Genomic DNA, 23,814 nt, shown 5'->3' with positions numbered 1-23,814 from the left:
AAGACATTTTAACCCTCATCCTATTTATTTTATATTAATACCTCCATTATTGTAACATTAATTATCCACCTATTAATAACTAATTTTCATTAAAACAAAATTAATAGCTAATTAATCTATTATCTAATATATATATATATATATATATATATATATACACACATAGAGAGAGGGGGAGGAAAGTTCTATGGAGACCATTTTCATCGGAGACTTTGGAGACAACATATGTTATGCAATCAAAACACTATAAATTATTGAAGATCATTTAAGTTTAATAAGTAAAATGTGTATGTTCTGCAAGCTGAACAAATGTTTTGCAAGCTGAACAAATGTTTTGCAGAATAAAGTATTTTTGTAATATTTTACATGCAGTACATATATGATATTCAAGATTTTGAATAAAATAAGGATCTCTGTAGAGTATGATTCGTAAAATAATATGTTTTGCAATATTTTTATGCAATATTTAACTTGTAGAACACAAGTGGTTTTCAAGGTCTCCAAAAAAAGTGGTCTTCATAGAATTTAACACATATATGTATGAATATATATCTGCGTATACTAATCATGTAAAATTAATAAATTTTAACAAATGATGATTTAGTTAAATAAATTTATATTTACGTTAATGTATATATAATGTACATAATGGTGAAGCATGTTTATGATGCGTCAATTAATATATATTAGTTATGAGCAACAAATATTATATAGGTATTGATAGTCAATTAATAATAATAATTGTGAGAATAAATATTATATATGTATCATATATATAAACACATAAAATAATCTAAAAAATCAACGAATTATACATATTTTCATGTTTGTGCATAATTTAATGATATTTATTTCACACTTATTCTCTAAATTAATGCATCATTAATATTTATATTTTTAATAATCACTAAAATATATATATCAAAATTTATTTATTTTGATTTAGATTTATATTTGAGTAACAAGTCCAAATATACATATATTTTGTTAATAATATTAATCATAATAATATATCATCCAATATTTATATGTGAGAAACATATCAAACATAAACTTAATTCAAATTAAGTACTTTTTGATATTTGAGTGAAATTTAAAATTCTAAATATTAACAATTATAATTCACTTATTCATATTATAAATATGATAATTAATCATATGAGTTAGATGTCAACTGAAAAATATATGTATCCAGCATATATATGTGCACTGAACTATTTATGCCTATAATTAGATCAGTTATATATACTATCATCATATTTTAACTATTATATTTTCACGGTATAAATAAATTCAAATTTAGACGGAGATTAAGAAACTTTCACGTATATAAGTACAATATAAACGTGTATTGATACTAAGTGTTGTATTACTAATTAATCACATTTTTAACCCAACAAATACGTGAAAGATTTTTAATCACATTTTTAACATGCAAACAAGTAGAATAATTATGAACAAATCAATATTTTATACATATTTAGAATGCTCGTGCATCACACTGACTAAAGATTATGTTATGTATAAGTACTCGACCTCCAAGATATCTTGTTATTATTTTTTTAATCGTCCAGAGTGAGTTATATACCATTTTATTTCTCATGTGTTGTTTTCTTTGAAATGTATGGTAGAAAATGAATATGGACACACACACATATAATTTTTGGCTTATAGCCTTCATTAAACATATGATCATGTTGGTTTATATTGATGTTTAGTTGTGGCCTTACACGTCACAACTTGAAAGAATGGTAGAGATTGAAACGGATAATCTTAGGAATGTTTTTGTATCAAATGAAATCAGAAGGAGCCTAGCATGTTTAAAACTATGTATTTGTTAATATTGAATGAGGGATGTGAAAAGTTACTAAGGTCAAAAATAAATATTCAAATAATAATTAAAAATAAAATTATAAGCGTACAAACTACTATATTATGCAGTATCTCAAACAACCATAAACACTTTTACAGCAACCCCAATGGATCACCTTTAACGATGGACAACAAAAAATACCACAGACATCTTTACAACAACCAACATGAATCGCCATTAGTAGTGGACAACAAGAAATACTACTTTTGACCTGTCAAATTTTCAAGAACACGTTCAACCCAAATATCACCACATCCCAAAAATAACTCATATATACAAACAAATACGTACTCAATCCACTGGGCGACGACATGCATATACTGTAAATAATTATAATTAAAATAAATACTCGGAACAACATTATAATCACATCACAAATATTCATGCTCATATACACAATTAAATACATCATTTATCCATCTCCATCAGACAATAACATAAATATACCGTTAATAATTACAGTTGTAAAATAAAATTCAATTAACGCAATATAGAGCATACCCGTGCATTACACGGGTTATAGAGCTAGAGCTAGTTTTCATTAACAAGTCATCTCAGACCATACCGGTTAATCAAGTCATTTAGTATTATTTTCTGGTAATCGTGCCACGAGTTGTGTTTCATGTCGTGTCAGCCATTGACTAGATGAACCTAGCCATTGTTCATAGCAAAAGATTCATTCTAACTCATATTCTACATCTGAAGTTGAGGACCAGTCTGAGGTTCTGTATTTTCTTTTGACCGAATTATTTACATTACAACGTTACCTGTTCTCCATTGATAGAGATTACAAAAGCTATTTCTAAGGCGTGTTTAATACTCAGGAATGCATCTGAACAAACTAAAAAATTCTGTAACATTACACGATAACTACAGCCTAAGTATTGAAATAATTTTTTACTGATTATAGGAATAATGATCACACTATAAAAAGAAGAAATGATTCCTTGTGTCCTTTTTCTATTACCAGTAAGATGCAATGCAAGGTTCTCTTTTGAAAGCTCATCTGATGACGAGGGAACAGAAAAAAGCAATGAAAATAGGATCATTTAAAGAGAAAAGAGTTTGCATCTTTACGCAATTTCACAGTCCTAAAATGCTATTGCTTTCAAAAGAATCGTAATTAAGGAAAAGAGCAATTCTCCCAACTTTTAGGATGGCCAGTAATTATTCGTAAACTATTGGTTTATGTTTCTCAGCTATTCATCTTAACAGAATCTAATATAGTGGGAAGTATCTTCTGAAATTTTCATTATTTGCAGTGCCTATAAATTTTTTACTTCATTTAAGTCCATATCTAAACAGAAACATCTGTACTTTCAGGAGTATGAGTAAGTCCTGCGCATATAACATCCTCAGTCCTCGCCAAATCCTCATTACTAGTAAAATATATTGGCTTTGTTGGTTTGGTTTAAACACTACCTAGAGTTCACCAGCATTTTAACCAGTTCTGCGAGGAATTTGGTTTTTCAGATATTTATAACAAAGTTGCAGAGGCATTGCAGCAGCCGATGAAGGACAACAGCTGAAAGTGGAGGCAAAATTGCACATTCCTGAATTTCATAATACATCAGGTAGAATGTACAGGAAGTATATTAAAGCTTACAGATTTAGAAATTGGTTCTCAACAAAAGAGTGTTAGTGTGATAGATGAAGGCTTCATGTAAAGAAACAGTGACATACATGTCTAGTAATACATTATGAAAAATATGATTGTAAACCAAACAACATTGGCAAAAACTATGCAACTTATCTTGCCCAGAAATGCAGTTCCCAACAACATTTTTGTTGCTAAGATCGAATATTTTCGAAAGAACTTAATAAAGTACTCAGCATCATCATCACATTTTGTAAATTATGAAAATTCTAAAAATTGTATGAGGGGGCTGGAGCACACCCGAGCATGCATGATTATAATTTTTTGTAAGAACTACGTGGAACTAAGGTGTAATCCATATTACATCTGTAAAAAAAAAGGAACTGCGGTGTTACAAATCTCTACTGCTCAGGGTGACTGCCTTTTGGTTTCACAACAGTCATGTTGAAAAGATTGATCTAGCCTCCTTAAGACATCACCAGAGCCACCTTCACTCTTCTTGCAGACCTCACGGTTGGCAACTTTCGTGGTGTTATAACTGAAGAAGATTGTGTTAATTACAGACATCACGTACCTTGTTCTTCATGTTCACATATATGAAATCATCATTTCCATATTTTCCATCGTATTCCAAGTTTCTTGCATCAGCGCACCATGAAATGCAGCATTTTATCAGAACATTACATCTATGAAATGAAATTCTGCTTTGTTACTCCCTATCATCCGGTTACCATATGACGCACCATGTTTCTCAAGATAAAAAATCTCAAGTACATCTTCCTTATATACTGATGATTCACTTGCAACATGCAACCTAATATAATCTATGCGAAAAGCTAGCAATTTCATTAATGGTATAGTCCATAAGAAACAGCTCCCAGCCTATACCAGATCTGTCGTGGGCATTGATGTGGCACATGATGTGGTAATATTGAGTCTTTGTTGTCCCTCTTTATCCAAAAAATTAAACTTACATTTCTTTGTCCTCTAATACTGGGGATCTTAGTTGGACCACAACTATCCGTAGCAACGGGACTTCCTAAGAGCCAGTCTCATTGATAAATGGAGTTCTTTTTGTGGCATCTGCATGTACCTTCTAATGCTATGCAAACGCTAGGTCTATACTTTGGTCATATAATACTAGTGCTACATTACATGGGGGTGCATCAGCTAGTTGTGGATGCATTACCTTGGAAACGGATATGCAGATGGTCTTAGAGTGTTTAATACTTGAGCTCGCAGAATCTCAATCTACACTTTCGCGGCAAATCAAAGTTGGAGGTAGAACTGAACTGGTACAGAAGGAGCATATAAAGTAATGTTTGCTAGAAACAGTAGATTAGATATAGAAATTATAACGTCACCTGTTGGATCCCAAGTATCTGCAAAAGACAAGAGTTGAGTTAATAGATGATGTTATGCACCTACTTCACCTCTCACCATTGATTGTTCCCTCAATTTCCCTCAATGTAGTTATGAAACTGTCCCCGCAGACCGCAGTACAAACATTCATCACTACACTGAGGGAAATTGAGGAACAAGCTTTGGAGAGTTTACTAGTCCCCGCCTCTTCCGCTCCATGATACAAACTTCAAGTGTTGGAAGACTCTTGAAGACAATCTTTCAGTCAGTGCTATGGTTTTATAGCCACCAGAAAAGAATAATGAATAATCACACCAACTAGTGTAGGTAGGTCCAGAGAGATTAAAAGAGTGATGTATAATGAGACCTTATTCCTGCTCCAAGTAGGATCTATAAACCTCTGAATTTTTGAAAGAATTAGGGAATTTAGAAATAAATATTTTTCAAAAATGCCATTGGACAAAACTAGGGGTGATTTTCTAAAGTTTTTTTTATACATTATGCAATTATAATATTTGTAGAGTAACTCCAACAATATACTTATATAGGCTTGAGTCAAATTTTGAAGAAATAGAGATAAAAATTTTCTCCATCAAGTTCCATGTGCCCCTCTATAACATTAGCAGCTGCGAATACTTCCTTATTTTTAGGAGTGAATATCCCTCAACTATTATTATATAATATTTTTCTTACCCATTATTTTATATTTAATGAATGAATATAAAACGGGGTAGGGTAGTAAGTGTACGTTTAAAACGAAACGATTAAACTTAATCTGTAGAATGTCGTTAGTATGTTTACAAATAAAAAACTACAAATTAACATATATGTTGAATAAGAGTTGACCAAAATCTTGAATTTTATTTAAATAAAGTATATGTACTGCTCTATATATTACTGAGTTCACTACTAACTTACAATTAACTTACTCAATTTAAAAAGATAAAAATGCATTGAAGTCGAAATAACTTGCAATCATAATATACAATAATGTAAAATTTACATTAATGTTAATATTAAAGTTGATTTTAATGAAAAATATTAGCTTTTGAAATTCAACGTATGTATGTATGGGAAAATGTTAGTTTTTTTATGTACACCGCTGTTAACAAAATAAGATTAAGTTATATGTATATGTGTGTGTTAGCATGTAAATTATTGTATGTTACATCTCTTAGTAAATTATGATGGTTTTAATTATTTATATGCTAAATATCTGATTTATGTACATGTATAATCATTATTAACATCTAGTGAGATAATTAATTACTTAAATAACATGCATTTATAATTATTTAAAAATTAAAATTATGTAATAAATAAATTGTTATAATTTATATATGGTATTCACATTATCACTGACAAACAATTCATATCTATTTTTTACGTAACCGGGTATCAATCATGGTTGTAACATAAAAATGAATTATATATTTTCAAGACTTATTATTGATATTCATGATATTTTTCAAGAATTCGAAAGAAAAATTGTATTTATATCGTTATTTAAACCGTTTTTAAGTTTCTTTCATTACGACTCTAATATTTCTTCATATAATGATTTGATAACATTTTATACTATTCTTCTAAAATTAAAAATTTTCAGTTCGATAAAGTTTTATAAATATCAGTTGAACTAGTTAATTCTTTCAAATTATTGAACAATATATGTGTTTTTCCTTAAATAATATAAAATACATTGAATCAAATGCTACAATATACTATAAATATAACTTTTATTAATATAATTCAAAATATTAAAATAATTCAAAATATTTGTACAATATTATATTGATCAATGAATATTGTTGATCTAAAAGAATTCCTTTTAAAAGTTAGTTTTTTTAAGTGAAAAATAAAAAATAAATCGATTTAATATATCATCGTAATTTTAACAAATCTAGTGAGATCCCATTTCAGATTTCAAATATTCTTAAAATTGTGACAAATCTCAAAAATAATAATGCGTTACGAGTGAAGTTAGTAATTTTAATATAAATAATCAATTGACTTGATCTTATAAAGACCTCAAACACATTAATTTATATTAACATAAGATATTAAAAAAAATCACATTATTGGTAAGATATTCTCGCCGAGTTTGTAATTTAAATTTACTAAACGTAGAATGTGACGATATTTTTCGACCGGGTCATCTAGTTAAATTTCGAGTATTTTTTGAACAATGAGCCAAGTTCTAAAATGCATTGACTTATTATAATTCGAACTTATCTAAATATGTAATACAAATATAGATTATTTATATATAAGCGATTCTATTTTCAATATTTTTAAAAAAATTATATATGTACATTTTAATTACTTTTTATAATAAAAAAATATGTTAAAAATATTTGAGATATATTTTCAAACTAAAAAATGATTAATAAATAAGATAATAATTCATTTATGTACTATGCCTAATTTTTGTATCATGAATTCAATTCTTTAAAATTAATTGTACAAATATTCAACTAACTATCATTTTTTTTTGCGAAATTCAAATAAGGATCTTTAAAGTTAAATAAAATATTCATTTAACACACTTACAGTGATAAAAATCACATATGACAATATGGTTTAGTGGTAAAAGGTTGTATAGTTGAATGCAATAATGAGTTTGATTTCCACAAACCATATTTTTTATATAAATATTAAAAATAGGGGTAATTTTGACAAGTTTACAAATACAATTTTGATAACACTTTCTTAGATTGGATTAATGTAAGCTTTTTGTGTATAATCAGGTGAGATTCATATGTGAATTTCAGGTGATGCCATACATAGACATGGCCTAGATGATGAACAGGGCCTAAAACTTCCTAAGAGAATATACCCTAACTAATATTCTGCATTTCTGCATCTCAATTTGAGGACCAACCGTCTTGGGTTCTTTATTTTCTTTTGACCATTTTATTATCACTTGTCAGTTGTCAGTACCTGTTCTCCACTAATGTGTATTTTTACTCAGGAATGCATCTGAACAAAACAAAGTGCTGTAATATTACAGGACAGCTAGGAGCTAAAGAATGAAACATTTTTCACCGAATATGAGAATAGTGATGACATAGTGTGATCACACTATAAAAAGATAGAACATGATTAGTTGAATGACATGATAGCAAGATTCTCTGATTCCCTTTTCTCTAACCACTAATATCTATCAAGGTTCTCTTTCGAAAGAACATCAGATGACGAGGAAAAGCAAGAAAAACAGGCTTATATAATTGTGTTCAGACAACTGAGAGAGATAAAGAAGTTGCATCTTGTGCAATGATGACATAAACAGCTCTAAAATGCTGATACTATTTTGAAAAGCATCAAGATTAATAGCCATTACATGTCAAAATCAAGAAAAGAGCAATAGCTTTTGGGATGGCCAGTAATTTTTTAGAAACTAATAGTATAGTGGAAGGTTTTCATTTTATAATGTTTTCTACATCTTTTGTAAACATTTACTAATTTAAAAGAAGGGTATGAATTCCTGACATACTTTACCAACACCTGTTTTGTTTTTTCGAGTGAATACAGAAGAGTCCGTTTAACTCTCGCTCTTAGACAATCTCAAAGAGACTATTTATTCTACCTCTAAACTCAAAAATGAAGATCAAGAACAAAAATGTTGGTTCAAAAGACTTTTCGAGACCCTTACAATAAATTAAAAAACTTTATTTATAGCAAATCCAACGGCTCCCCTCTTAAGTTCAATTATAAGAATTTTGATATAAAATAGCATTACAACAATGTCATAGCTTTCTTAAATCACTAAGATCATTTTTTTATCTTTAAAAAATTTGTAGTGCTCCCTTATAACACTTTTAGCAATATAAAAATTATTTCTCTCTGTTCTTTTTACTTTTCTCTCTCTTCCATTTTTTGTCCATATCTTTTCAAATTTATTAACATATATACTCTTTATTAATAAAGAAAATAATGTATAATTTGGTACTAAAAGTATCAAAATACCAAATTTGGTACTTACCTGATATAATTAGACTTTTATTCTCAATAAACTTTATTTTTAACACAAAACGACTTATATTCTTTGTAAATTTTATTTTCTTTTTAGTTAGTGTTCATCTAATCGTAAGTTTTATCGATAATTAATTAATATTAAATAAACTATATTGCAAAAGCTAATTATAAGATAATTATCAAATTATATTAATTAATATTAAATTATCTAAAGAACAGATACTTGGTTCATAAGAAAAGATACAATTTGTTTCAAAAAATAAAACTAATATCTTAGATTTCTATATCAAGTAAAACAATGCAAAATTATAATTATAGTGGAAAATTTCATAACTGATTCTTTTTAACCACATAACTATTTTTTACAAGTACCAATTTAATATTGATATTAATATATTAATTTTAATTCGTGTTTTGCACGGATTATGAATAATTCTCAACAAATATAAATTCGATATTTTTAGTCTCGGGTCCGTGTGTCGCACGAGTTATCAATTATCTATATTAATAAGAAAATCATGTTTAGGTCCTAAATCTTGGTACTCACTAGAAAATTATACAATTATTTTTAAATTTTTATGTAATAAAATCTCTAACTGACAAAAATTAACTTTTACTCTCTGTAAATTTTATTTCCCTTCAAATTTTATTTTTATGTGTTGCTGAACATCCAAGCGTCGGTTTACTTTAAAATAATTGTATTAGTAAGTTAACATGTTAGATTTATATAAGTAAATAATTAGGTGTATGCATAACTAGAACTATACGTATAATTAAGTAATATTAAATAAATTATATTGCAAAAGCTAATTATAAGATAATTATCAAATTATATTGATTAATATTAAATTATCAAAAGAACACATACTTGGTTCTATCATACTTGGTTCATAAGATAGAGATACAATTTATTTCACAAAAATAAAACTAATATGTTAGATTTCTATATCAAGTAAAATAATGCAAAATTAGAATTATAGTGGAAAATTTTATAAGTGATTCGATTCTTTTTAACCACATAACTATTTTTTACAAGTATCAATTTAATATTGATATTAATATATTAATTTTAATTCGTATTTTGCACGATTATGAATAATTCTCTACAATTATTAATTCGATATTTTTAGTCGCGGGCACGGGTTATCACTTATCTACATTAATAAGAAAATCATGTTTAGGTCCTAAATTTTGGTACTCACTAGAAAATTATACAATTATTTTTAAAATTTTATGTAATAAAATCTTAACTGACAAAAATTAACTTTTACTCTGTAAATTTTATTTCCCTTCATTTTTTTATTTTATTTGTTGCTTAACATCCAAGCGTCGGTTTACTTTAAAATAATTGTATTAGTAAGTTAACATTTCAGATTTATATAAGTAAATAATAAGTAAATAATTGGTGTATGCATAATAGATTGAAATTGAGTTACACTTAACTTCGACTTTTTAAACTACATATTTTAACAACATTTTATATATTATATTTAAATTTGTATCTGCAAGGATTATGAGTTTCAGTTTTATGCAATTAATAATGTGATATTATTATTTTTAATTTCGGACTCGTGTTGGGTTACCAACTAATAATAATAATGAGTATAGGAATTATTGTTAGAGTTAAAATACAAAATCATATTCTAAATTACTAATAGGCAATATTTATATTATTTATAAAGAAGTTACTAGCATATTGTTTCTTATATCCTCACTTTAAGAGTTCAGTTCCCCTCCTAACTAATATTTTACAAAATATTCATAATTTACACTTTATTTCTCTATCTACTTAATTTTGTACCCATGAATTCAAGTAATCCTTCACTAGGTATTGGTTACCACAAATAGAGGAAACAAAGACAAATCTGAAAATTTTAGATGTTCTTGATGAACAAGCTCTAGTTTTTAAGGCCGACATTTTCTGCGAGTTCTGGAATGGACAAAATGTTCTCAGCAATGATGTTTTAGGAGTCCGAACAACAAAAGTATTTCAATAAAAAGTCAGAAGTCTTTGGCAAATTTAAGCTTACATAGGTAACTGCGGTAGAGAATTACTGTTAGGGAGTCCAGGCAGATGAAAGGTTTACATCTAAGCAGTTGCACTGATATTTACTTGCCAAATTGACATGATCAAAGGTCGAAATAGAGTAGATCATAAGTAATATTTAGTCTTTTCTTATACATTCTGTTGCATGAAAGAGATAATGTAAATGTTAACCGGAACTAAATAACAGAAATCATTGTGTTGATAGCATCCTGACAAATACCCAGCCTAGCAAAACAAATAAACAAAAGAACGCAACGCTGAATACACCAAATAATTCTTATAAGCAGATTCATTCGTCAGTTGCTACAGTGTGACAACTGGAGAGACCATAGAATTCAGTAATTTTCTTTCACCTCTTCAGGATAATTTTCCTGCAGCTTCAATTATGTGTGCAGTCATCTCTTCCACTCTGCTTGAATCGCCCTACTATCTGAAACCAAGTGCAAAAATCTCAAGTTAATCAGAAGACAGACTAAATATTAGGAAGTTAAAGTATTATAATTAAACTATATTTCTAACTACGTATGATAAAGCTAATGTCTAATAGGTATTCCTGAAGAGTCCTTCACAATTCAATGGAAGAAAACATGGGACGTAATGTCTAATAGGTATCCAGAAGATCTAGTGAGTTATTCTCAATTCGATGGAGCTAGCAAGTTCTTCGTAATTCAATGGAAGAAATCACTAGAACACTGTGAAGCACGTGCACAACCATATTTGGTCAAGTAGGTTAAGGAAATGAAGTAACTTAAGATGTTATCTACCACTTTTTGATTTTGAGAACTTTCTTCAGTGGCAAAGTAAAACATAAATTGAAAATCTAATTAGGTACTTGATTTTCAGTTCTTACCGCTACTATCTCTAGAAGACATTAAAGATCTGTCTCCTCTCATTCCTCCCTTTATACTTGCTTGAACCAACTTATGCACTCGTGGGGATGAACTAAATTTACCACTGTTGGAAGATGGCAGAGAATGCCTCCTCCTTAAAGCATACTTCTCAGCATCATCTTGGTCAAAGTTTGGGGAGGCTTGGGCTCTTAGCTTAGCTTTTGCAGACTCAGTAGCCGCCATATAGCTAGGAACTCTTGGTGTGCTATGTAGATCCTTTTCTGAGTAATCATGCTTAGCAGGTAGTGAAGCTCTTCTCATACTGGATTTCTTATTTTCGTCTCTTGCTCTAATTTCCTCGTCTACTAGAGTGACTTCCTCCTTTTGTTGCACTGGAGCTTCACTAGGCTGCAAAGGGACATTAGAACCGTTGTTCAACTTGGAATCTGTTGCTTCTTCTGCTGGCAGCTCTAGACTTGTTTCAACATCAGATGGTATTGCCTCTGTCTTTCCTGAAACTTTAATTACTTCTTCAACAGGGTTGCTAATCACTTCTGAGATATCTGGCTTTGATGACTTCCCAGTAAAATGTTTTGACTCTGCCTTCCCTGAAACTTTAATCACTTTTTCAACAGAGTTGCTAATGGCTTCTGATATATCTGACTTTGATGACTTCCCAATAGAATGCTTTCTTCTTTCAGAACCAGCCACTGATTTAACGGATGTGTCTACCAATGGTTTGGATACCTTTTTCGGATTACGTAGAACCTTTTTCGTCCCATTTTGTGGCTGTTCCTGAGTAGACTTGACAGGATCTTTAGCAACTTTCTTTAACTTGACTTTAAATTTTTCAGATTCCAGACCATTACATTTTAAACCATTCTCATTTTCGGAAGAAGTAAGTCCTGGGACACCGATGGTCTCCTTAAATTGTAAATGAGGTCCAAGAACTTGTAGCAAGGTCCAGCGGTTTAGCCAGTTCCATAAGGAATTCGGTTCTTCAGGTTCATAACGAAGTTGCAGAGGCATAGCAGCAGGAAATGTAGAAAGAAGCTGGAAGTAAAGGCAAATTTCACATTGTTGAATTTCGAAAACATCAAGTACAACATTACCAAAAATATAAAAGAATTATAAATTGAGATATTAGCTCAAACATTGGCCTGAAGGTCAGATTTATCACCCTTTGCCCAGTAGAGAAACGGTAATTGGGACAGAATATTAGAATAAAATATGATTTAGTGAAAACAGATAGAAGAGCAGTGGCAAATAATATTTAACTTGCCTTCCCAACAAATGCAGTTTTCAGCAGCATCTCTGTTCGCTGGGATCCTATGTTTCCGAAAGAACTTAAACATTGATCATCCTGAGTTGAAAAAAAACATGTTAAAATTAACATATATATAAAAAATCAGCAACCTGTATCAATAGGTCCAAAAAGAAAGAATCCTCCATCACCAATTTATAATATCGTACTTTTTGTCAACTCCAAGTCTACAACTCAATGCATAAACATATTTTCAGAGCATGACGATTATATAATTTACAAGACACTACAAAGTGGTAAAGATCAAAGAGGCAAGTTGCTGACACCTACCGATTCTCCACGAGGCTCTCTTACACGAATCTCTTTACCAATAGATTGACGTACTTTTTGGCCACGGAAAAGTGCTTGAATCTTAATTATCCCTCGCACAGATTGCAAAGTAGCAACAGCTTGTCTCCTTACTAAATGACCACGAGCCAGCGCTTGCAACTTTGTGATACCCTGGAGTGACTGGAGTTTCTTGCGAGCCTTAAAAGACATTATAAAGCTATTAGTAGAGACAAGCTTGAACTAACATTGTATTGAGTAAAGATTATTAAATAACTTTTTGAGAACCCAAATATGGTGAGCACTGACAAATTCAAGTAAACTATAACTATGGATCATTTTGTTAGGACTGAACCAATCCAAAGGCTAGGAAGAATCATAGTTTGAGAAGAGAAAATAGTATAAAGTAAAATGAAAATAATCATACTTCGCAAGAAACAGTTGTTGAATTTGATTAAGGAGTATTAAGCTTCTCAACCACGACATGAAGAGCACATATATATAGGAATACACAGAGTATAAATACTGTTCTACCAAATAAAGAGTTGATTTTCAGAGTATAAATACACAGAGTATAAATACTGTCCACCATATTAGCAAAAAAATAGAGTCCACCATGATTTTCAGAAAAACAAGGACCACCCAAAACAGTGAAACCAGCATTACTTTCCAAAACTATACATGCAGTGGATCAAAAGGTAAAATCTATATCAGTAACGAAGTTTAAGAGCAAGAGAACACCTGATAGCCTCTGATAGCAGCCTGCGCCATGATAGCAGCTTGCTCAAGGCTCATTTTTTCAGATTCATTTATTGAGCTGATATTTATGGGTGCATTCTCACTATTGTTAATATCAAGTGAAGATAATATTGGTTCAGCTCTAGGAGATATAGTAGCTTCTCCTTTCTTGATGGGCGGGCTCTCCTTTTTACTAGCACTCGTACCAAGAATTGGCTGTAAAACCAAAGATGGATTCATAGCCACATTAGAGGTTGCATATTAACTCAACAAATTCCATGTCAATTTGTTATACCTATGACCATAAACTTTAATAGGAATAATTCTTGAGAATTACAAGTGTCCGATCACAATTTATCCCTCGAAAGCTATCCTTTGCAACACCTAAGTACTACAATGTGCATATTTCCCCGGATATCTACCAATATCAGTGAGCATAAAGTCCAGTTGGGATCAATAATTGGAAACTACAAGGATTGTACCGCATGATTACTGTTTAATGAGCACATATGAAATGAAAGTATATACATGTATAAATCTTAATGAATACCATAAACTCAGACGGGATTAAGTCTAGAAAATTTAAGGGGCCTACTGACATTTCTACTTGATAAGCATATATTACAACCATTCCTTGCTTTGACAATGAAAAATTAATTATTTATATATTCCAAATATTAATCCTAAATTCTAATCATAAGTCGAAACAACACCATATCAATTGGATCTCAGTGGCATAAACTCCAAGAGAATAATTCTCGAAAATACTAATCCCACGTGTATAGACACACATTAAATAAATCTTCACTAGCACCATATAAACCGAATACTTTAGTGACCATATACTCCAGCGAAACTAATTACTGGAAATCACAAAGATCAATTCACATTATAACTACTTATTAACCACATAAAATACCCATTCTTCCCTTAAACACCAAAATACCAAAATGCACATGTTTCCTAGATAAACAAACACACAACACAACAAAGAACAGAACTTCCAGTAAGCATGAACTACAAAAATCAGGGTCTAAGCACAGAATTACTACTTCACGAGCATATATACAACACCCATTCTTTTCTTTAACACTAGGATGCATATACTTCCCATATTTACAAAACAAACATACATATAACACCTCCTAAACCACAAATATTGATCTTTCAGCAAGCAAGAAATCCAAGAATCAAGCCATAATCACATAATTATTACTTACTAACCAATCACATATATGATACTCACATACAACACACATTCACTATTTCAAACCTAAAATACTAAAATACACAAATTTACCATATATACAAACACACATAAATCATTACCCAGCCCCATAAAAATCTAATCTTTGAGTAAGCAAGAACTTCAAGAACTAGAACCCAATCACAAAAACACCATTATTTGCTTTAACACTACAATGCACATAATTCTTATACACAAACACAAAAAAATCATAACCCAGCCTCATAAAAATTCAATCTTTAAGCAAGCAAGAACCCAAGAACTAAAACCCAATCACAAAAAAAAAACATTCTTTGCTTCAACACTATAATGCACATTAACACACATAAATCACAACCCAGCCTCATAAAAATTCAATCTTTAAGCAAGAAAGAACTCAAGAACTAAAACCCAATCACAAAACAAACATTTTTAACTTCACCACTAAAATGCACAAAATTCCCACAAACACACACACAAAAACACAAATCCTACCACCATCATCTGTCTTGGGTTTGAGTTAACAGGACTAGATTTAGAAGCCCTTTTGCCAAAAAGAACCTTCTTGATCCATTTACCAGGAGATTTACCCATACCCACCAAACTAAAACAAGCACACTTTCCTAAAAAATGAATGAATCTCACTTGTTGTTGTTGGTCTTAAAAAACATAAAACAACTGGAGGAGTGAAATGTGGGGGAGCAGTTTAAACTCACACATCAATTCTGATTTTGAAAAAGATTGGATCAGCCTTACAACATGTTTGTTTACTCGATACAATACAACCGTTGAGTAATGGGACATTTTTGCACTACCCAACATGGGCCTTAATGTAAGTAGTGGGTTATCTTTATGAGAGTATAAATTTGAATTTGGGCTTCATTTATGACAAGTCCATAACCATCAAACTTTCCCATTCAAAAAGCTTTATTAGCTAACTATCTTGTTTTTTTTTCGAGTTAAATTAATCAACAAAGAATTGGATAAAAATAAAAAATAATAATTTATTTAGTTGATTTTTTCTCATTTCAAAAAATTGATACGCATTTAATGTATAGTTTCCTTTTTAAATGGACATTGTATACGTGTGAGAAAAAATTGGTTAGTGATAAATGATATTTGTGGAGTTGTCTGAGTGGTAAAATTTAAATCCCGATAATAAGAATAAATCAAATTAAATCAAATCTTATACATGAAGAAGTCCGTTATGATTCATCTTTTGACTCTTCTATAAATTTTTTTATTTTCTTCTCCATCATTGTCACTCGAGATATTGGTGTTATATTAATGAAATAATTCGTCTTCTAAATTTTGCATCCTTGAAAAGTAAAAATCGTAATACATATGATGACGATCCTTTTACATTGAAATTCAAAAAATGTAAGTAACGGTTTGTTTTATAAATGAAATCGTGCTTTCAATACACCATATGCATGTTCTAAAATATTTATCAATTATACACGAGTATCATTAAATTTTTCCTCATTAGTCGAAGGATATTGTATAGCCATTATCTTGTGTTAGAGATGGAAAATCATGAGTGTTTGCGTATGAAAAATAATATTTATCTCCAATTAATGTATGAAAAATATTATAATGTTAATCGTACGAAATATTTATCAAACTTTTATATTGTAAAGCATAAAAAATGTACATACTTTGGGATGGGAGTGGAAAACTATAATCAGTATCAATTTCTGTTAATATTTTTGAATCGGGTACAACCCCATCCACACCAAACAAATGTGAATATTATATTATAATCATATATTCCTTGAACATTTGGATACCCCTTCCTCGTGCTCTCGAGTGAGTTTGATGACTAGCTGCAACAATTACATGAATAAGAGTACCAATTAATTCACCAATTGCCCCTTGTAATATAAGGATATATATACATGTTATTATTATCTTGAAACATTATATTTACTTTGTAATTAAATAAATAATATGATATTTTGATAACTTACTGAAAGTACTTTAGCATATCTTTTTGTCTTCTTGATATGTTGGTGTTTTGGTCATATAATGTAGATACTATGACTTTTTTGCCGTTGAGGGGATATGCTCCAGGACGATCTAGTCACGGGTTTTCACTACTCATTATACTCAACACCTCATGAAAATACATGTGAAGTGTTTCTGTAGAGTGTTGAATTCTGTTTTTCACCTTTACAAATCGATCATTATAGCTTATAACATGCAAAAATATAGCAATTTTCTCTTCAATATTGCATTTCGACTATGCAACCGAACTTCGCTTCTTAATGTGGTTACAAAGTTGTATATACACAATGCGAGAGAGATGCATCATATCTTGACATTGTGTATTTGAATCATTTAACAACTCATGTCATGTGTAGGCGCGTGTCCAACCAAAACTGAAGTATTGTCTTTAATCCTTATTATATTCCTCGAATGAAAATTTTCGAATAATAATACACAAGCATGAAGCAAAAAAGTTGATCCATAATCTCCATAGTCAGCCTACAGAGAAAAGTATGAATGATTAAAAATTATAAAACTGAATTACATTTTACTGGGAACCATGTCAATATTCACTACAAGATATTAAACTTAAATAAATAAAATCATTGAATCCATACTGCTTTTAACAATATTAATTAAACTCACATAAATCATCAAATCCAACTAATTATAATAGTCTAATGAAATCCTTGTTAGAAATAATTGACCTACCATGACAAAAACAACTTAAACTTTAGATCCTAATTTATAAACGAGAAAATTCTCAAATTGATCACTGAAGTGAATCTGTAGTATCAAAAATAATTGACCCAATAATGACATGTCGTTAGTTTGGCCGGTTGACCAGACGGGAAGGTGATGTGGCCAACGTTTCTTGGACAAAGTGGATTGTAACGGCTCTTTCAGCATCTAAGGTGGATTGTAACGTTTATTTGGACATAGTGGATTGCAACGGCTCTTTCAACATTTGAGGAGGATTGTAACGTTATAAAGTAATTAAACACATTCTATTCTCTAACCGGTATATATATATAGGGATTTGGTCCACAACCTCGGGCGGTTGTAATAACCATCGGGTGCCCCACATTATTTCATTACAGTAGATCTCCAGCAATGAGACATTGGGGGAGGTACCTACCACAATGAAACAATACGGCAGGATTCTTGTTTTTATTTAATTTTTAAAATAACAAAAAATATATTTTAATGAGTTATTTTTTTTCCGATAATAACGAAGTTAAAAAATATATATAATTAATTTTAACAACCATTTGTTTTATATTTTCTAATTTTATTACTATTTTTCATTTATTATCAATTGTATAATGAGTTAAAAATTTAAAAATAAATTAAATATATAATTGAAAAAATAACTAAAATATTAGTTTTAATGAAAAAATAAAAAACCTAAGATAGTAACTGAAATGTATGAATAGAGTATTGCAAGTATGACTGTTTATTGTTCAAAATGTGTCGTCTTCTCTAAAACTTTTTTGAGTAAATTCTAATCAAACTATTTTAATTTAAATTTTAAATATGTCAAAATTATGTATAATAACACATTTGTACTCCTTAATTAAATTATGATGAATTAAATATGTTTATAAACAAATTTTAATTTAAAAAAAATAAATGAGGACGAAATAATAATAAAAATCCCTCCCGCAATGCGTCATTGCGGGAGGTGTTCGGCCCAACCCCAACATATATAAAATATTGTGGCGGGTGGTTAAAGAGCAACCTACAACAATGTTTCATTCCACTAGCCGCAATTAAACAATAATGTAGGTGGCAGAGAGTATTTTTATTATTTTTTACGAAAAAATGTTTAGCATTCCGGGGGCTGAGCTGTTTTATATTTTTTTATAGGTAAAGAAAAATCGATAAAAATATATATTTTTTAGTTTTTCCACATTTTCAATTTTTAGCATTATTGTAATATCCCGTAATTTTTTTTAGAATTCGATTAATAAAAGAATAATAGAATAAAAAAGATTAAAATTGGATAAGGATTTTGATTTAAAATTGAATTAGAGTTTTGGGCCTAAAATTTGGATCAGATTCTAATATGGATAACTTGTAGGTTAAGAAATAGGGTTTTGTATCGTTATAAATACATTCTATTCGTCTTCCTCGTTTTAATCATTAAAATTCGTAGGTCTTTATTCATAAAATTCAGCAGTCTTGTAAAATTCGTAGAAAATTCATCGTAAGTCAGAATTCAGTGATTCTGGACTTTTCGGAAAGGTCTTTTCGTTCTCTACAACTTTGATGTTTCGTGTTTTCCAAGAAATTGTCATTTAGAGGGTCAAAATCGAGCAGTTTCAGATCTGGTCAGGTTTTTAGGTAAGTTTTCGATCAATTTTGCTAGTGTTTTCAAAATTGTGTGTTGTGCGTTTATATTTGATTATCAAAACTTGGGCTAAGTGATCATATATTTGATATTATTATGTGATATAGAATATGTATCGATGTGTATATGTGATGTCTAGACGATAATTTGAGATCTTTGATTTTTGCCATGGTTTGTGAAAATATCGAATAAGAACTTAGGACCGCAGTCACCGGATTGTAGTGACAGTTGTGAGAAAATTTAGGACCGTTATCACCGGGTTGTAGTGGTCTTGGCATGAATTATGGGTTTTGAATTATTGTTATTTATGTGTTATGTGTATCGTATGTATCGAATAAGAATAAGAATAAGAAAGTGTATCAAAAGTGTTTGTTTCGTATATCGTATCGTATAGATTATCGTATTTTGTTATATGTGTTCATGTTACTTGGCCTACTAGTTGGATCGATTGATTTCTTGCTGGGCTGTATAGCTCATTACTTACAATTTCAGGTTTTGTCCGAGATTCGAGTTGGATAGCATTGGAGTTCGAGGATCTTAGTATGGGAGTAGATTGACCTTTGGGCTTCCGCTTTTAGCTGCGCTTTTGTAATAGTGACCTCTGTAATAGACTTTTTAATCAAGAAATTGTATTTGCTTTTAGTTTCTGTTTTAGAGTTAATGGTCCGGAAGTGCGGGCTGTTACAGTTGGTATCAGAGCAGGATGTTCTTCGGAGTGTATTAGGTATGGGACTAGTACATTCCCTAGGATTCGATCTTGTGAACCATAGTTTGACCTTTGGTAGATCAGGGGGTAGATGTGTCTCGAACTTTAGGATTGTTGTGAATTTGGGGACAAAATTCTTTTTAAGGAGGGAAGTATGTAATATCCCGTAATTTTTTTTAGAATTCGATTAATAAAAGAATAATAGAATAAAAAAGATTAAAATTAGATAAGGACTAGGATTTAAAATTGAATTAGACTAAAGGGCCTAAAATTTGGATCCAATTCTAATATGAATAACTTGTAGGTTAAGATATGGGGTTTTGTATCGTTATAAATACACCATATTCGTCTTTCTCGTTTTTTATATAAGAATTCGTAGGGCTCTTCTCAGCAAAAATCAGCAGTCTTGTAAAATTCGTAGAAAATTCATCGTAAGTCGGAATTCAGTGATTTTGGACTTTTCGGAGAGGTCTTTTCGTTATCTTCAACTTTCGTGTTTCGTATTTTCTAATATAACGTCGTTTAGTGGGTCAAAAAGGCTATATTCAGATCTGGTCAGATTTTAAGGTAAGTTTTCGATCGATCTTACTAGTGTTTTCAAAATTGTGTATTATGCGTGTATATTTGATTATCAAAAAATGGGCTAAGTGATGATATTTTTGAAAGTATTATGTGTTACAAGTATACGTATTGTTGTATCTCTGTGGTGTCTAGATGATAATTCTGAATATTTGATTTGTGCCATGGTTTGTGAAAATATCAAATAAGAACTTAGGACCGCAGTCACCGGATTGTAGTGACAGTTTTCAGAAAATTTAGGACCGTTATCACCGGGTTGTAGTGGTCTTGGCATGCGTTATTGATTTTGGAATTATTGTTGTCTATGTGCTATGTGTATTGTGTGTATCGAATAAGAATAAGAACAAGAAAGTGTATCAAAAGTGTTTGTTTCGTATATCGTATCGTATAGATTATCGTATTTTGTTATATGTGTTCATGTTACTTGGCCTACTAGTTGGATCGATTGATTTCTTGCTGGGCTGTATAGCTCATTACTTACAATTTCAGGTTTCGCCTAAGAGTTCGAGTTGGATAGCATTGAAGTTAGAGGACTTAGAATTGGAGTTGTTTGACTTTTAGACTTCTGTTAGCTGCGCTTTTGTAATAGTCTCCTTTGTAATTGAATTTTCGATTAGTAAATTGTATTTTTTTTTAGTTTTGATTTAGAATTAATAGTCCGGATGTGCGGGCTGTTACATCACTGAATTCCGACTTACGATGAATTTTCTACGAATTTTACAAGACTGCTGATTTTTGCTGAGAAGAGCCCTACGAATTCTTATATAAAAAACGAGAAAGACGAATATGGTGTATTTATAACGATACAAAACCCCATATCTTAACCTACAAGTTATTCATATTAGAATTGGATCCAAATTTTAGGCCCTTTAGTCTAATTCAATTTTAAATCCTAGTCCTTATCTAATTTTAATCTTTTTTATTCTATTATTCTTTTATTAATCGAATTCTAAAAAAAATTACGGGATATTACAAGTGATTTTGGACTTTTCGGAGAGGTCTTTTCGTTATCTTCAACTTTCGTGTTTCGTATTTTCTAATATAACGTCGTTTAGTGGGTCAAAAAGGCTATATTCAGATCTGGTCAGATTTTAAGGTAAGTTTTCGATCGATCTTACTAGTGTTTTCAAAATTGTGTATTATGCGTGTATATTTGATTATCAAAAAATGGGCTAAGTGATGATATTTTTGAAAGTATTATGTGTTACAAGTATACGTATTGTTGTATCTCTGTGGTGTCTAGATGATAATTCTGAATATTTGATTTGTGCCATGGTTTGTGAAAATATCAAATAAGAACTTAGGACCGCAGTCACCGGATTGTAGTGACAGTTTTCAGAAAATTTAGGACCGTTATCACCGGGTTGTAGTGGTCTTGGCATGCGTTATTGATTTTGGAATTATTGTTGTCTATGTGCTATGTGTATTGTGTGTATCGAATAAGAATAAGAACAAGAAAGTGTATCAAAAGTGTTTGTTTCGTATATCGTATCGTATAGATTATCGTATTTTGTTATATGTGTTCATGTTACTTGGCCTACTAGTTGGATCGATTGATTTCTTGCTGGGCTGTATAGCTCATTACTTACAATTTCAGGTTTCGCCTAAGAGTTCGAGTTGGATAGCATTGAAGTTAGAGGACTTAGAATTGGAGTTGTTTGACTTTTAGACTTCTGTTAGCTGCGCTTTTGTAATAGTCTCCTTTGTAATTGAATTTTCGATTAGTAAATTGTATTTTTTTTAGTTTTGATTTAGAATTAATAGTCCGGATGTGCGGGCTGTTACAGTTGGTATTCAGAGCAGGCTGTCTTTCGGAGTGTATTAGGTATGGGACTAGTACATTCCCTAGGATTCGATCTTGTGGACCATAGTTTGACCTTTGGTAGATCAGGGGGTAGATGTGTCTCGAACTTTAGGATTGTTGTGAATTTGGGGACCAAATTCTTTTTAAGGAGGGTAGTATGTAATATCCCGTAATTTTTTTTAGAATTCGATTAATAAAAGAATAATAGAATAAAAAAGATTAAAATTGGATAAGGATTTTGATTTAAAATTGAATTAGAGTTTTGGGCCTAAAATTTGGATCAGATTCTAATATGGATAACTTGTAGGTTAAGAAATAGGGTTTTGTATCGTTATAAATACATTCTATTCGTCTTCCTCGTTTTAATCATTAAAATTCGTAGGTCTTTATTCATAAAATTCAGCAGTCTTGTAAAATTCGTAGAAAATTCATCGTAAGTCAGAATTCAGTGATTCTGGACTTTTCGGAAAGGTCTTTTCGTTCTCTACAACTTTGATGTTTCGTGTTTTCCAAGAAATTGTCATTTAGAGGGTCAAAATCGAGCAGTTTCAGATCTGGTCAGGTTTTTATGTAAGTTTTCGATCAATTTTGCTAGTGTTTTCAAAATTGTGTGTTGTGCGTTTATATTTGATTATCAAAACTTGGGCTAAGTGATCATATATTTGATATTATTATGTGATATAGAATATGTATCGATGTGTATATGTGATGTCTAGACGATAATTTGAGATCTTTGATTTTTGCCATGGTTTGTGAAAATATCGAATAAGAACTTAGGACCGCAGTCACCGGATTGTAGTGACAGTTGTGAGAAAATTTAGGACCGTTATCACCGGGTTGTAGTGGTCTTGGCATGAATTATGGGTTTTGAATTATTGTTGTTTATGTGTTATGTGTATCGTATGTATCGAATAAGAATAAGAATAAGAAAGTGTATCAAAAGTGTTTGTTTCGTATATCGTATCGTATAGATTATCGTATTTTGTTATATGTGTTTATGTTACTTGGCCTACTAGTTGGATCGATTGATTTCTTGCTGGGCTGTATAACTCATTACTTACAATTTCAGGTTTTGTCCGAGATTCGAGTTGGATAGCATTGAAGTTAGAGGACTTAGAATTGGAGTTGTTTGACTTTTAGACTTC

General features: G+C 30.5%; 1 protein-coding gene across 2 annotated transcripts; it reads right to left on the bottom strand.

Annotated features, from left to right (window-relative positions):
• Positions 1–10,962: 10,962 nt before the first annotated feature.
• LOC141701426 (protein IQ-DOMAIN 29-like) lies at positions 10,963–15,948 on the bottom strand. Of its 2 annotated transcripts, none has more exons than XM_074505079.1 (6): positions 15,734–15,948; positions 14,017–14,229; positions 13,279–13,476; positions 12,967–13,047; positions 11,705–12,737; positions 10,963–11,284 (listed from the first exon to the last, which is right to left on the bottom strand). In XM_074505079.1, exons 1-6 carry the CDS (start codon positions 15,830–15,832, stop codon positions 11,250–11,252), a joined length of 1,659 nt encoding a protein of 552 aa, XP_074361180.1. In that variant the 5' UTR covers positions 15,833–15,948; the 3' UTR covers positions 10,963–11,249. The 2 variants fall into 2 exon arrangements, with proteins under 2 accessions (XP_074361180.1, XP_074361181.1); XM_074505080.1 differs by lacking the exon at positions 15,734–15,948 and adding an exon at positions 14,309–15,715.
• Positions 15,949–23,814: the final 7,866 nt, after the last annotated feature.

Source organism: Apium graveolens, unplaced genomic scaffold (genome assembly GCF_009905375.1).
Source record: "Apium graveolens cultivar Ventura unplaced genomic scaffold, ASM990537v1 ctg3812, whole genome shotgun sequence".
Taxonomy (NCBI): domain Eukaryota; kingdom Viridiplantae; phylum Streptophyta; class Magnoliopsida; order Apiales; family Apiaceae; genus Apium; species Apium graveolens.
This window is presented reverse-complemented; position numbering and strand designations above follow the sequence as displayed.